At 49.0% G+C, this 15,131-nt stretch overlaps 1 protein-coding gene across 2 annotated transcripts in view; it reads left to right on the forward strand.

Moving 5' to 3' along the window:
- Nucleotides 1-8,042, forward strand: part of SIK2 (salt inducible kinase 2) — a 35,866-nt gene extending 27,824 nt beyond the window's left edge. For both annotated transcript variants that reach the window (XM_059488378.1, XM_059488379.1), the window contains exons 10-15: nucleotides 749-977; nucleotides 1,588-1,872; nucleotides 2,396-2,559; nucleotides 2,990-3,115; nucleotides 4,009-4,100; nucleotides 4,752-8,042. In XM_059488378.1, the coding sequence (XP_059344361.1) occupies nucleotides 749-977; nucleotides 1,588-1,872; nucleotides 2,396-2,559; nucleotides 2,990-3,115; nucleotides 4,009-4,100; nucleotides 4,752-5,268 (1,413 nt within the window). In that variant the 3' untranslated portion in view covers nucleotides 5,269-8,042. The remainder of the gene's footprint in view (nucleotides 1-748; nucleotides 978-1,587; nucleotides 1,873-2,395; nucleotides 2,560-2,989; nucleotides 3,116-4,008; nucleotides 4,101-4,751) is intronic.
- The last annotated feature ends 7,089 nt before the right edge of the window (nucleotides 8,043-15,131 follow it).

The following is a 15,131-nucleotide window of genomic DNA, read 5'->3' on the forward strand; positions in this document are numbered from 1 at the left end:
GGAGAATAAAACCAGAATTAAAATCCCAGGAGCAGTTTGGGCTGGGGAGGTGCCTCTAAAGCTGATTCAGAGCTGTGGGAGGCTGCTCAGGGCTTTATCAGGCTGGGTAAATCCAAGGAGAGAGATTCCACAGCTTCTCCAGGCAACCTGTGTTTGCAGGGGAACAACATAAATCAAGTGGAGTTGTGCTGGGAAAAGGTGCATTTATGGAGTTATTCCTGAGCACAGTCCTGCAGGGATGAAGTGCAAGGCTGGGGTTTTTCCTGGTGTTTATCTGAGCCTGATAAATGAGCACAGTAGGTATAGGAAGGGGGGAACAGCAGTGTTGCACATTCCAGAAATATTTTATGCTTATGGCTAAGCTGGCAAAGTTTTTAATAACTCAAAAAAACCCAAAAAAAGAACCCAAAAAACCCCAGTCCTGGAGAGCACAGAACTGTGGGAATAAGAATATTTAGTTGTAGGGAATTGAGTGTTAAGGGAGTGTAAATAGGAAATGAAGAATTGTACATGGCAAATCTTACTTAACTCAGCAGAGTTAAAGATCCCAATTCCTCCGGGCCAGGGAGTTGCTGTTTGTGGGGGTGATGCTTTGGGCAGGACACAAAGCTGGGCACAAAACAGAAGTGGGCACGAAGAAAGGTGGGCACAGAGATGGGCACAAGGAAAGGTGGACACAAAGAAGGGTGGGCACAAAGGTGGGCACAAACAGAGCTGGGCACAAACAGAGCTGTCCCTGTGCCCCCAGGTGAATGGCTGCCTGCTGGACCCCGTGCCCCCCGTGGTGATGAGGAAGGGGTGCCAGTCCCTGCCCTCCAGCATGATGGAAACCTCCATTGATGAAGGAATCGAGGCCGAAGGAGAGGCAGAGGAGGACCCAGCCCAGGCCTTCGCTGCCCTGCAGGCAGCTCGAGGGGGCAAGAGGAGGCACACCCTGGCTGAGGTCACCAACCAGCTGGTGATGGTGCCAGGCACAGGTACAGCTCAGCTCAAAGCTCATTCTCTGATCGGCTGGGGATCAGGGTTTATGAGTGATGAGTACAAGACACTTTCTATTTACTAGAAAAGACAAAGGAAAAAAAAAAAAAACACAAAATGCCCCAAAATTTGCTGAGATAGTATGAAATCAGAGCAGCGAATTTACAGGTGATTAAACTCATGCAAAACCCCAAAAGCTACTGGGAAATGTGGCAAAATTGGCTGTTTTTTCAACTGAATGTCCCCAAATCATCAAATCAAAATATTCATCCCCTAAAGGTGAGCTGGCAGAGAGCAGTGGGGAAATGAAACCCTCTGGACTCCAGCACCAGTGAGGTGACCAAGCCTTTCGGGCTGCATATTTTTCAGGATTTAAAAAGCCCTGAACCCTTTCCGGTGAAGATCTGCAGGGTGTCTGGCTGCTGCAAGATACTGCAAAACCCAGCAGCAAGTCCCCATTATTGTACTGCAAGTTTCACTTGACAATTCCTTTGTCCAAATTGATTTCTTTGGCTGTTCACTCTAAGATAGCTACTGTTGGCAGGAGTAGCTGGAGTCAGTGGTGCTGATTCTCACTCTTATCCTGGGTTTTGGGTTGTTTTGTCCCAGGGAAAGTCTATTCCTTGGATGAGAACTCCTCCCTGGGCAGCATCGACTCGGAGTACGACATGGGCTCGGTGCAGAGGGACCTCAAATTCCTGGGCGAGACCCCTTCCCTGAAGGAGATGGTGCTGAGCAGCCAGCAGCCCCCAGGGGTGACCTCGCCGTTCCTGGGGCTCAGGCCTGCCAACCCCGCCATGCAGGCCCTGAGCTGCCAGAAGCGAGAGGCTCACAACCGCTCCCCGGTCAGCTTCCGCGAGGGCCGCCGCGCCTCCGACACCTCCCTCACGCAAGGTAACTGCTCCGTGCAGCACCAGTCGGCTGTTCAACACCCTGCTCTAATGGCACAGACACCCAGGCACAGCAGGAAGTGCCCTCTGTGCTCAGCTGTGGCTCCGTTATCACTCAGTTTATCTCCTGGGCTGACCAGAAAATCAGATTATTCTGACAAGGGGTCTTTCCTTTTCTTTTCCTTTTCCTTTCCCTTTTCCTTTCCCTTTTCCTTTTCCTTTTCCTTTTCCTTTTCCTTTTCCTTTTCCTTTTCTTTTCTTTCCCTTTTCCTTTTCCTTTTCCTTTTCCTTTTCCTTTTCCTTTTCCTTTTCCTTTTCCTTTTCCTTTTCCTTCCCTTCCCTTTCCCTGTTCCCTTCCCCTGTTCCCTTTCCCTTTCCCTGTTCCCTTTCCCTGTTCCCTTTCCCTGTTCCCTTTCCCCGTTCCCTTCCCCTGTTCCCTTTCCCTTTCCCTGTTCCCTTTCCCTGTTCCCTGTTCCCTTTCCCTTTCCCTGTTCCTTTTCCCTGTTCCCTTTCCTTTCCCTCTGCAGGAATTGTAGCATTTAGGCAGCACCTCCAGAACCTGGCACGAACCAAAGGAATCCTGGAGCTGAACAAAGTGCAGCTGCTGTACGAGCAGATGGGATCAGAGGAGGAGCCTTCCCTGACATCAGCTGCCACCCAGCTGCAGGACCTCATTAACAGCCCTGCACAGGTAATTAAAGCAGAACTCGAGCTCCATCTCAGTGCTGTGGGAAAGACCGGGAGAGGATGAGGTGGTGTGGAGATCTGGGAAGAGCTGATGGACAGATTCAATGTCCCTTTCTCCTTTCTGCCTTCCCCAGACTGCAGAATTTGCAGCCTTTGCCCACTCTGCCAGCTTCCCAAACCCAACAGCCACTGCTTTCAGTCTGAGGGGTGTTTGGGGTTTAGCAAAGGCCAGTGTCACCTTTTCTTGGGGGAGGCACAGCTGCAAGGAGCAGATTGCAGTTACACACAGATTGATGTGCAGAGTGAAGGTTAAACAGCTCCCAGTTGTTTTCAGTGGAACAGGAACACGACAGAACCTCTGCCAGGGAAAACCCTCAAAGCAAGGCTTAAGGGAGGCTTTCTGGCCATGCAGCTTGCTCCTCTTCCCCCTGCAGGAGGAAGGCTCCCAGCAGCAGCAGCAGCAGCAGGAGGCTCCAGCTGCTTTCCCCAGTGGTGCACAGCCCCCGCTGCTGTCCCGGAGGCAGAGCCTGGAGACCCAGTACCTGAAACACCGGCTGCAGGTACCCCTGTGCTGCCCTGGGAATGCCACCCTGCCCTGGGAGTGCCACAGTGCCCTCCCTGTGAATGCCACCCTGCCCTGGGAATGCCACACTGCCCTGTGAATGCCACCCTGCCCTGGGAATGCCACCCTGCCCTGTGGATGCCACACTGCCCTCCCTGTGAATGCGACACTGCCCTGGGAATGCCACCCTGCCCTGCCCTGCCCTGGGAATGCCACCCTGCCCTGTGGATGCCACCCTGCCCTGCCCTGCCCTGCCCCACCCTCCTCTGCCCCGACCTGCTCTGCCCTGTTGGGGGAGATGGAACAGGAAAGCCTTATCAATATGATTGCCTGGCAAAAGATTTTGAGAATATGGAAACCATAAGCGAGATTGAAATGAAAGCAAGCTTCGAGATCCCTCAGTTACTGAACAACTGGAAAACAATGGTGTGGCTGCTGAAGGTGATCCCCTTTTGATGGAACAACACCCTCTGCTTGCAGACAGGCCCAAGGGTCAGAGCAGACCCCACAGCTTGGCAGAAGGGGCCCAAAGAGGAGTTTTTAGGGTTCTGCATCAGCACCCAAGGAGCCACTTCTTAACCCCCTGGGCTTTTCTCTTCTGCACCCCTTTATTTCAAGCCCATTTTCATATACCTTTAGTTCATTAAAAACTGGTTTTTTCCCCCAGTTTTCCAGCTTGCAGCTTCTTCCACTTGGGAAGAAGCTTCCCATGGATTTTTATGGCATAATCTCCCCTGCAAAAATCGTGTCTAAGGGTTAGAAGCCAATGGGCACTGTTGTGGGTTTAGAGAGTCGCTCTGTGGACAGCTGGGCAGTTACAGGGGTAGAAAATGTTTCTGGACTCATTCATTAAATCAAAAGGCATTTAAAGCAGCTCTGCTTTCCCTGCAGAAGCCCACTCTGCTCTCCAAAGCTCCCAACACCTGCCAGCTCTACTGCAAGGAGCTGCCCCGGAGTCTGGAGCAGCAGCTCCAGGAGCACAGGTGAGAATCCCCCAAATTCTGCGCAAAAATTACTCTCAAGAGTAACAAAAGAACTGGAGCTCTCTTTGTCCATTAAGAAATAATCTAAAAAAAAGGAAAGTTTCACTTCAAAACTTCTTTTAAAAGCAAGAACAAGTTCTTCCATATGTTTACAAATTTCTCTGCCTGATCTTCAGCTCCCAAATTCCCCAGAGCAGTGAACAGCAGGCTTTAAAATACAGCAGGAGCACAGGTGAGAATCCCCCAAATTAGGCACAAAAATTACTCTCAAGAGTAACAAAAGAACTGGAACTCTCTTTGTCTATTTAGACGTGATCTGAAAAAGGAAAGTTTCACTTCAAAACTTCTTTTAAAAGCAAGAACATATGTCTACAAATTTCTCTGCCTGATCTTCGGGCTTTAAAACACAAACACAAAAAATGCATCTCGTTCTTAACAAAGTGAATTAAACAATGCATGGGGTTAACTTAAAAAATTGATAGAGTTAGCAGAGGAGATGTGTGATAGAGTTAGCAGAGGAGATGTTTGATAGCACTGGAAGGTGATAGCTGTGCTGTGCTGCAGCAGTCAGTGAGCAGGATTGCCCGGGGATTTGGGCCGTGTGAGTGGCCCAAATGGCCAGAATAACCATTTTTTCTGTCCTGCCTGCAGGCTGCACCAGAAGAGGCTGTTCCTGCAGAAGCAGTCCCAGCTGCAGGCCTACTTTAACCAGATGCAGATAGCAGAGAGCTCGTACCCCCGGGCCAGCCCGCTGCCCCTGCCCTGCCCGGAGGAGCTGCAGCCCCAGCAGCCCCAGCAGCCCCAGCAGCCCCAGCAGCCCCAGCAGCCAGCCCAGTTCAGCCTGCAGCAGCCCCTGAGCCCCGTGCTGGAGCCCTCCTCGGGGCAGCTGCCCTTCGAGCCCTTCCTCAGGCAGTTCCCCAAGGTGCAGCTGGAGCCCAGCCCGGGGCAGGCACAGCCGGCACAGCCCCTCCCGTTCCCCTACCAGACTTGTGAGCTGCCTGCCGTGCCCTCTGCCCCCCAGAGCCCCGGGGCAGTGCCCGAGAGCCAGAGCAGCTCTGCAGAGCCTCAGCCCAGCTACGACTCCCTGCCAGAGCTGCCCGGACTCTTTGATTGTGAGATGATGGAGGCTGTGGATCCCCAGCACGGTGGGTATGTCCTGGTCAATTAGCAGCCAGGGCACGCTGGAAGGACAAAAGGAGAAGCATGTGAATTTTTGGTTGGGTTTTGGTTGTTTTTTTTTTTTTTTTTCTTCGCCCTGTTCCTACCCACCCCGTCGAAGTTTTTCGACTCTCAGATTGACAGGGGAACTGAAAATCCACCTGGCTGGAAGGAAAATAAAAAAGCAGGAGGTGTTTGGCCCCAGTGGCAGGGGCTGGAGAACAGGGAGTTCAACAGCAGCTTCATCCCACCAAGTCTGCGTGGAAGGAGGCAAAAAAGGAGAATTTCAGAGGAAGGAAAAGGCCCCTTCTGAAAACATCCGGGGAGTTTGGCAGCATTCATCCACCATCCACTCAGAGAGGAGAGTGAGCGCACACTTCTCGTACTTCTTGGCAATAAAAGCAATAGTTTTTCACAGAAATTCAGGGTAGATTTGGGTCTGCGCTGATGGCAACTGAAATCCTCTGGAGAACGGGAGCACGAGGTGGAATCCAGGGGAAGCTGCACTTGGGTTGAGCTCCTGCTCTGGAATTCCTCTGTGGCCAGCCCTGAGCGTCTCAGGCAGCCTCCCCTTCCTCCTGCTGGCACCCAAACAGGATTTCCCAAACCTGCCAAGGAGCTCTTCACTGTCTGCTGAAGGAATCTGGACCTGACTTTGTCACAAGGAGCCTGGGACTGTGTGGAGAGACCTCGGGGTGGGGATTGGAATTCTGGAGGATCAAGGATGAGCCAGCAGAGACAGAAGGTAAGAGAGCCATGAAAGACAGCAAGACCTGCAGGAAATGGCATTTAAAAAACAAATAAAATCCACCTGGGTGGCTTTTAAAATCACCCCCTTATTCAGGAGGAATTCTGCTCGCTGGAAAGGATCCACCTGTCCCTGGGTTGCATTTTAAAAACAAACAAGCAAACAAAACTGTGTTTTGAATTTGCAGTATGTGTTGCTGGTGGTTTCTTGAGCTTTGTATATTTGGACAATTATTTAGGGTTTTAGAACTTTAAGGATAAAAAAAAAAACAAACAATGAGCTTATAAAAAGTAAAAAAAAAAACCACCCCTGTGAAGTGATAGTGCTGTGCCTTTTTCAGTTCTTTATCAGCCTATATGCTTTTTTCTGAAGAAAGTAGACAATACCCCATTTATATCCCTGCTGTGGCCAAAGTCCCTTCAGAGCACACGTCCCACCGTGTGGGGCAGGTTTAACTTCCTCAGTGCTTGAATGGCTCGTGTATATAGGACACTGAAAGTATCACAGCAATATTTCAGCATCAGCCTCTTGATGTGCCAGCCATTTCAAGGGATGCTCCAGCTCCACCTGGAGCTGTGTCTCCACAACTTTCCACTCATGAAATCCAAGTCCCAGGAGGGGGGAGGCTCAGGGAGCTGCAGGAAGCTGAGGTTCCACTTTGGGCTTTGGCTCTGACTCTGAGGTGGTGCTGTGGGCCAGGCCAGCCCTTGCCTGAGCAAACATTAAGCACAATTGCAGCTTCATCAAAGCACAAAGAGAGAGAGAGAGAGGAACTGTGCTGATCACACCAGAGTTTGCTGGAAGGTTTGGTCTTTGATACTGCAAATCCCCAGGGCAGAGGGAGGTGAAAATCAGCGTTTACAGCAATAAGATCACATTAAAACACGGCATAGGAGGGGTTTAGGCACCCTGTGTGAAGGGGAGAAGGGTTTAACGGGTGACAGAAGGCACCTGGTCCCTGTGTGGGCAGGTAGAGACAACTCTGGAACCTGCTCTGGCTCAGCTTCTGCCTCTGCCAGCGCAGGGATCCTCAAGGCAGCACAAAGGAGAGCCGGAGGAGCAGGGGTCACGAGATAAAGATGGCCAGAAAGCTGCTTTAAAGAGAAAAGGGTTTGTTTCCTTCCCTTCAGAAGGAAATCTGTGTGACACAGACCCAGTGACACCTGGAGGGAGGGAGCCTGACAGAACCTGCGGCAGAGCAGAGCAGGAGCAAGGAGCAAACAGAGCCCTGGCCTTGCTCTGCCCCTTCCCCACCCCTTGTGCAGTGTGGGATCTGCTCCTGGGCAGGGAAAGCTGCTCCCAGTGCTGCTCCACGAGCTGGGGGACTGCCAGAACAATAACCACTTCCTTCCCCATCCAGCTCCAGGAGCCTGCACGTTTCAGGACTCACAAGATAAAAATAATTCTGTTCTGGAGCTCTGCAATTCATTTAGCAGGATGTGCCAAGCAGTGGGAGCTCCTTGGAGCTTTGCAGGGCTGGGCAGGGGGAGCTGCAGTATTTTTTAATGTAGTTTTTAGACTGACTCCTTCCCCTCGGCCAAAAGCATATTTAACATTTCATGTAATTTCCTTTAAGCCAATTAGGACTAAAAGGCTTCTGAAGCCTTCTCATACAGAGAGGATCCATTGGGCACCGCTTCCCACTCCTTTGAAGTGGCTTTTTTGTTCCAATCTCTTCTGTTCTAACATTAGAGAACTGTGTACACTACTGTTAGAGTAATTATTAGCTTTATTATCTTGTACTACAGCCTCCTTTGAAGAGACTTTGGTGTGATGTATATGGGGTACAAATTTCATACGGAGAAAAGTGCAATATGTGTGTGTGTGGTATGTTCTTTAATGTATTTTTTTAAGGATTTAGAGGGTTTAGTCTCTGCTTTGGGATAAATGCACTAGTTTTGTGAGCTCCAGTTTGGCAAGTTCATCTGTAGTATTTACATGCAACTGATCTGCTGGACTCTGTAAAGCAGTTACAGTGTATTAATATAAAATAAAGAATATGTGCATTTCATTTTTTAAATTTCTAGTGAGCTAAAGCAGCGCGTGCCACTCTTGTCTTCATTGGGGTCAAGTTATTTTCTCTCTGAGGCACCAAAACAATGGATGTCTGCTGCAAACACTGGATTTTCTAGATGAGCTTTGCTCCCCACGGTTCTGACACGCTTGGGGTTGTTGGCACCACTGACTTTTTGCCAAATATGAAAGACTGCGAAACTTGGTGCCACAGGGTTGGCGCTTTCATTAACACAAGGCTCGTTCAAAATTAATTAAAATGAGATCAAAAACCAGTGGAAAGATCCTCAGCAGCTCTTGTTTTAACATCACTGGTGACATTGCTGTGACCCTGGGGCTGAACTCAGTGCATGCAGCCCTGCTGCTGTACTGGTTGGAAAAATCCAAGGAAAGCCTTAAAACTGTGTCTGAATTCAGTGTATTCAGCTCTGCTGCTGAGCAGGCTTGGGAAATCCAAAAAGAACCTTAAAATTGTACCTGAATTCACTGAATTCAGGCACAATTTTAAGGCTGCTTCTGCTACTCAATGTACAAAGCTCTTCTGCTTAGCTGGTCTGAAAAATCCAAGGAAAGCCTTAAAATTGTGCCTGAATTCAGTGTACATGACCCTGCTGCTGAATTGGTTTGGAAAATGCAAGAGGAGCCTTAAAATTGTGCCTGAATTCAGTGCATGCAGCTCAGCTGCTGAGCAGGCCTGGGAAATCCAAAAAGAGCCTTCTAATTGTGTCTGAATTCACTGAATTCAGGCACAATTTTAAGGCTGCTTCTGCTACTCAATGTACACAGCTCTGCTGCTGAGCTGGTGTGGAAAATCCAAGGAAAGCCTTAAAATCATGTCTAAATTCAATGTACACAGCTCTGCTGCTGAACAGGCTTGGGAAATCCAAAAAGAGCCTTAAAATTGTGCCTGAATTCAGTGTACATGGCCCTGCTGCTGAATTGGTTTGGAAAATCCAAGAGTAGCCTTAAAATTGTGCCTGAATTCAATGCACAGAGCTCTGCTGCTGAGCAGGCTTGGAAAATCCAAGGAAACCCTTAAAATCATGTCTGAACTCAACATACACAGCTCTGCTGCTGAGCTGGTTTGGGAAATCCAAAAATCCAAAAAGAGCCTTAAAACTGTGCCTGAATTCAGTGCACACAGCTCTGCTGCTGAGCTGGTTTGGAAAATCCTGAAATTGAGGAATATCTCAGACTGACTGTAAGATTACAGCAGGAATTAATTCTCCTCTCCTCCCTTTCTCCCTCCACTGCTGGACAAAGTGCAAGAGTGGAAAAACGAGGCAGAAATTCTGCAACCCTGCCCGTGATGGGAACGTGGCCAAGCAGGTCACGGTGGGGAAAGAGCTGCAGGCTCAGCCAGCAGAGGGTTTTGCTGATTCAGGTGATTTTCTGATGGGAATATTGCACTGGAGGGCAGAGAGCTCATCTGAAATGTGATGAAAAGAAACTTTTAATTGGGTGACTCCCATAGGGAATTTGAGGCAAACCCTCAAAGGGATAAGAATTGGGAAATGAGTGGAGAAATAAGGGAAATGTTTCTGCCCCCAGTGCTTTGAGGATTCTGTTGCCTGTTCCTACAGAGAGTAACTCAGTGCCACTGCCTGGGGTTTGCAGGGCTAAAGGAATGGGCTCTGTGTGGCTAAACCTGATATTCATCTGATTTTGGACAGGTTATCCTGATTCTCAGTGGTTAAAATCAGCAGAACAAAAAGTGAATTTTGGAAGAGCCTGGACATAGAGGCAAACCAAGAAATTTGGGGTTAATACCACAAGATTGAGTGGAAACTGAAACCAAGGAAGGAGCATCCTCTAATTGAATAGAAATGGCCCCTGATGAAAAATCATACCTCCAGCTCCAGCAGCAGAGAATTCCATCCATGCTGATAATTGAATAACCACAGAAAATCTGTGCCTGCTGTTAGAAATCTTACAAAGGACAAGAGTTAACCCTGGGGGTGAAATAAACAGGGGGTGAGGGGAGGAACTGGAGCCTGACAGCTCCAAAAGGAGCATCCAAAACCCACCCTGAGCCCAGGGTGACCATGGGGACACCAGCAGGGATGCCCTGAGCACAGGAAATCCCAAAAGGAGCACACACCCCATGGCAGCACGCTCAGGAATGTGGGCACAAGGGTCAGCAGGTTTAATCCTCCTTTTATCTCATTTCTAAAGTTCTTTCTGCACATTTTCCCAAGGTTTCCAATCCAGCATCCCTCCCAGGAAAGCTCCATTTCCCCAGAGCTGTCACACTTTCAATGTGGGGCTTTCAGGAGAGATCCCTCTGCTCAAAAAGCTCCCTAAAGGTGGTGATTCCCTGCCAGGGAAATGCCATAATGTGGTTTTATGGAACAGCCCCTGCTGGGGTGACTTATCAGCAAATAAAGGGGATTTGATAAGGATCCGTGGGGGGCTGCCTTGCAGAGCAGCAGCAGAACCTCTCACACACAGGGAGCTGATGGAAGGTTTGTTCCCAAAATACCCCAAAATGGACATGGAAGGAGCTGAGAGGGCCCTGCCAAGGCCAGGCACATTCTGGGAGCTCAGAATTCCCTGTGGGCAGCAGGGCTGAGTCAGGAGGGGAAATGAGACTGAATCCCCTGAGCACAGGGCTGGCAGCACAGGGGGCTGTTTGCATGGAAAACCCTTCAGCAGAGCCAGGCACTGTTCTCCAGGACCACCAGCCCCCAAAATAGTACAGAATGTATACTGATGCAAAAATAAATTCCTTCAGCTTCTCTGAAAGCTCGGCTCAGGTGCTGTCATAGAGATTGCATAGAGCAAAACCTCTCAGAAGGGGGAAAAGGCATCATTTTCCTGTTCCCTTCCCCTATTCCAGAGCAGGATGTTCTGTAAATCAACAATTCACATTTTGGTCACTTGGAGAAGCTCTTGGTTTGGGGAATCAGGAGCTTCAAATTCACCAAAAATCTTCTTTTTCGTGGCAAAGGAGCCTGCAGGAGCTGGGTCGTGGCCTTCAGCAAAGCAGAACACGCAGGCTGGTGTCCAACAGCACCCAGAAAACAGAGGTGAGGAACTCTGAACACCTATAAAGGCACAGTTCTCCTCTCAGAAAATTCCTGGAGCTGGAAAATGAGCCCAGCATCCCTCAGGCACCAATTCCCAGTTCCCCCATCAAACTGGGTGTGCTGCTCTCAGAGCAGAGCTATTCCCGTTTCCCCGGACTCCCAGGCCTGGATGGGGTGAAATAGAAGCACAAACCCGCAGAAAAAGTGGCTTTAAGCCCCCTTTTCTGCCAGCCAAAGCAGGAGAACATCATCAATAAAGCAGCACATTACCAGCCCAGCCTCGTTAGCCCTGCTGGAAAAGGAAAAAGGTGCTCAATTTCACCTGCCAATGGATGCACCAGCTCTGGATGCAGCAAGGTCAAAAAATACCACAAAAACACCACCAAAAAAAAACACAAAAAACACCACGAAAACACCCAGAAAAAATCCACCACAAAAAAACACCACTAAAACACCACAAAAACACCATAAAAACACCATGAAAACACCCCAAAAAACACCATGAAAACACCCAGAAAAAATCCACCACAAAAAACACCACAAAAACACCCCAAAAAACACCACAAAAACACCCAGAAAACACCCAGAAAACAGCACAAAAACCACCACACCACCACAAAACCACCATGAAAACAGCCCGAAAACACTACAAAAACACCCCAAAAACACCCAGAAAAAAGCACAAATACCACCACAAAAAAGCACCACAAAAACACCACAAAAAACACCACGAAAACACCACCAAAAAAACCACAAAAAACACCACAAAAACACCACGAAAACACCACAAAAACACCACAAAAAAGCACCACAAAAAACACCACGAAACCACCACAAAAACTCCCCAAAACCACACAAAAACCCCTGAAAATCCAGCAGGAATTGCCCAAACCTAGAGTTACAAACCAGCCACTGAGAGGGGCACTGAGGAGAAGTTTAGGTTGGATATTGGGGAGAAATCCTTCCCTGTGAGGGTTTTTAAACCTTGATTTCAGAGGGTTGCTCCTTATCACAGCTCCTTTTAGTTATCACCGCAAATGTGTGGCTGTTCCAGTTTATTTTATTTTATTTTATTTTATTTTATTTTATTTTATTTTATTTTATTTTATTTTATTTTATTTTATTTTATTTTATTTTATTTTATTTCTCTTTTTGAGCCTCTTCAGGAGGTCTCTGGGTCTGGAAAGGTTTCCCCCATTCCCCAGTGAACAATGCACGAGCTGAGGTTGCTTTCCCCTCTTGAGTCTCTCCAGGCTTATTTTTAGGCACTTTACAATTAATTCTTTTGGAGAAAAAACCAAAAACAGTTAGAAGTGCCATTGAGCAATGTGATGAGAACCTTTCTAACTGAAAGAGGGGAAGTTTAGGTTGGACATTGGGGAGAAATCCTTCCCTGTGAGGGAGGTTTTTAAACCTTGATTCCAGAGGGGAGCTCCTTATCACAGCTCCTTTTGGTTATCAGCTCAAATGTGTGGCTGTTCCCCCTTTTTTTATTTTATTTCTCTTTTTGAGAAGGCCTGAAGACCTCCCTTTTCAGGAGGTCTCTGGGTCTGGAAAGGTTTCCCTCATCCCTCAGTGGACAATGCAGGAGCTGAAGTTGCTTTCCCCTTATTTTCCCTGCTTATTTTTAGGCAGTTTACAATTAATTCTTTTGGAGGAAAAAACCAAACACAATTAGAAGTGCCATTGAGCAACGTGATGAGGACCTTTCTAACTGAAAGAGGGGAAGTTTAGCTTGAATATTGGGGAGAAATCCACAGCTGGGGCTGTGCCAGGGGAGGTTTAAGGGGTATCAGGGCAATGCTCTTCCCATTGTGGATATTTTTTTGGCTTCAGCTCCGAGGGCACAGGGATGGATTTCACTTGGCCAAGCTGCAGAAAGCAATTAGGAGCAGGCTGCCTTCTCTACCAGAGGGGGAGAAAAGTTTCCTGCTGCAGCCAAACAACTTTAACAAATCCAACACTGTGCCAGGGAAGATCTCTGCCAGGGAGGATCTTCAGGGCTCTTGTCAGAGAAAAGAAAGGCAACGCTGAGATGAAAGGCAGGGCAGAAAATGTCAATTCCTCTCTGGAAAAAACATTCTTGGGGATCACAGGAATTGCAGAAATACAGAAATTAGGTATTTCAATTATTGAAAATAAAGAGTGCAAGGACTTGCAGTGACAAAGCTCCAGGTAATGCTGCACACAAGTGGGGCACAAACCAAAACTCCTTTTGGACAGGGCTCTGGCAACGTTTATCAGGACTCTTAAAAAACTGCTGGAAACACTCCTTGTTCCCTTCCCTCCTGGAGTTTTGTGGGAGCAGGATTTCACCTTGGGGTTGAATAGATGATCCTGTGGCTTCCTCTCAAGATTTCACCTTGGGGTTCAATAAATGATCCCGTGCCTTCCCCTGCCCAAACTCCAGCCCTTTTTGAGGCAGATGGGCTGGAGCAGATGTGTTGCCATGCTAACACATCTGTCTGGGCCATCCCAAATTCCGGGTAATTCAGGTTCTGAGGGGTTTTAACCCTTCCCCTTGGGTTTGGACACAGAACTCTCACAGGTGCTGCTGGAAAAGGAAAATGGAGCTCGATTTCCCCTGCCAAGCTCTGGATGCAGCAAGGTCAAAAAAACCCACAAAAACCACCACAAAAACAGCACAAAAACACACAGAAAACACCACAAAAACCCCTGAAAATCCAGCAGCTCTGGCCCAGCAGGAATTGCCCAAAGCCTGAGTTACAAAGCAGCCCCTGAGAGGGGATGTCCTGCTCTGAACCCCACAAAAGGAGCCCCAGAGCTCAGCCCCTCACTGCCCCCATCAGAGCAGAGGATCCAAACAGGACCCGGCAGGTCCTGGAAGGCTCCCCCAGCCCCGTCTTTGGGAACTCCCCCGCGCCATAAACAGGAGCTGCCAGAGTGGGAGACTCTGGGGCAGGGTTCCAGCGAGGCAGGAGGAGCAAACACCAAAACCAAGAGAGCAGCAGCAGCAGCAGCAGCACTTTAACAGCTTGCCTGGCACAGTAAATATTGACTGGTTAAGGGGGAAAAGGCAGCTCATGCTCCTTTTTGGTGGCACACAGGAGGAGCCCTCCCCAGCCACAAGAACACGAGGAAATCCCTCAGCAAATATTTCTGGAAGGTGTTGCTGGGTGATTGGCCTGCACAGGCAGGACAGAGGGATCCCAGAGGCTGCAGCAGAGCCCAGAGGGGAGCTAAAAACACCCAGGGCATTCCCGTGGCAGGGAAATGGCTTCTCCACAGCCCCGGAGGCAGAGGGGAGCACAGAGAGCTCCAGCAGAGCAGGAAACCACGGTGTGACCATCCAGGCTCCATCCAGGTTGTAGCACCAGCATTAAAAACCCTTAATGGGATTCAGAACCTCCTCCTGTTCCTGAGGTTGACGCTGTGATTCAGCCCAGCCTTGCTGCTCATCCAGCTCCTCCTGGAGCAGGATCAGGTTGGACCACAGCCCTCCCACCCTGCTGAGAGCTGCACCCACACCTGAGCCAACACAGGCATCCCCAGAGCTTTTCTTTTGTTGGATCCCAAACACCCAAATCTGCTCCCCAATCCCCCTGCTCAGAGCAACCCAACCACAGCCACAGCATGGAGGAGGTGCAGAACCTCCCCTCTGCTCCATCCCATCCCATCCCATCCCATCCCATCCCATCCCATCCCATCAAATCAATCCAACCCATTCCATCAATCCCATCCCATCAATCCCATCCCATCCCATCCTATCAATCCCATCCCAATCCCAATCCCATCCCATTCCATCCCATCCCATCCTATCAATCCCATTCCATCCCATCCCCATCAATCCCATCCATCCCATCCCATCCCCATCAATCCCATCCTATCAATCCCATCCCATCCCACCCAAACCCATCCCAATCCCATTCCCATCCCATCCCAATCCCACCCCCACAGAATTCCAGGGCTGTGAGTGAAAACAGCTCCCTCCATCCAGCTGGTGATGCTGCACATTTAAAAATGGAAATTTAACAAGCACAGCACTGCTCTGAGGCATGCTGGACCCACGTAACACATCCTGGCTATTCTGGGAAACAGAACTGCAAAAAAAAAAATTAAAAA

The sequence above is a fragment of the Ammospiza nelsoni genome, chromosome 24, assembly GCF_027579445.1.
Source record: "Ammospiza nelsoni isolate bAmmNel1 chromosome 24, bAmmNel1.pri, whole genome shotgun sequence".
Taxonomy (NCBI): Eukaryota; Metazoa; Chordata; class Aves; order Passeriformes; family Passerellidae; genus Ammospiza; species Ammospiza nelsoni.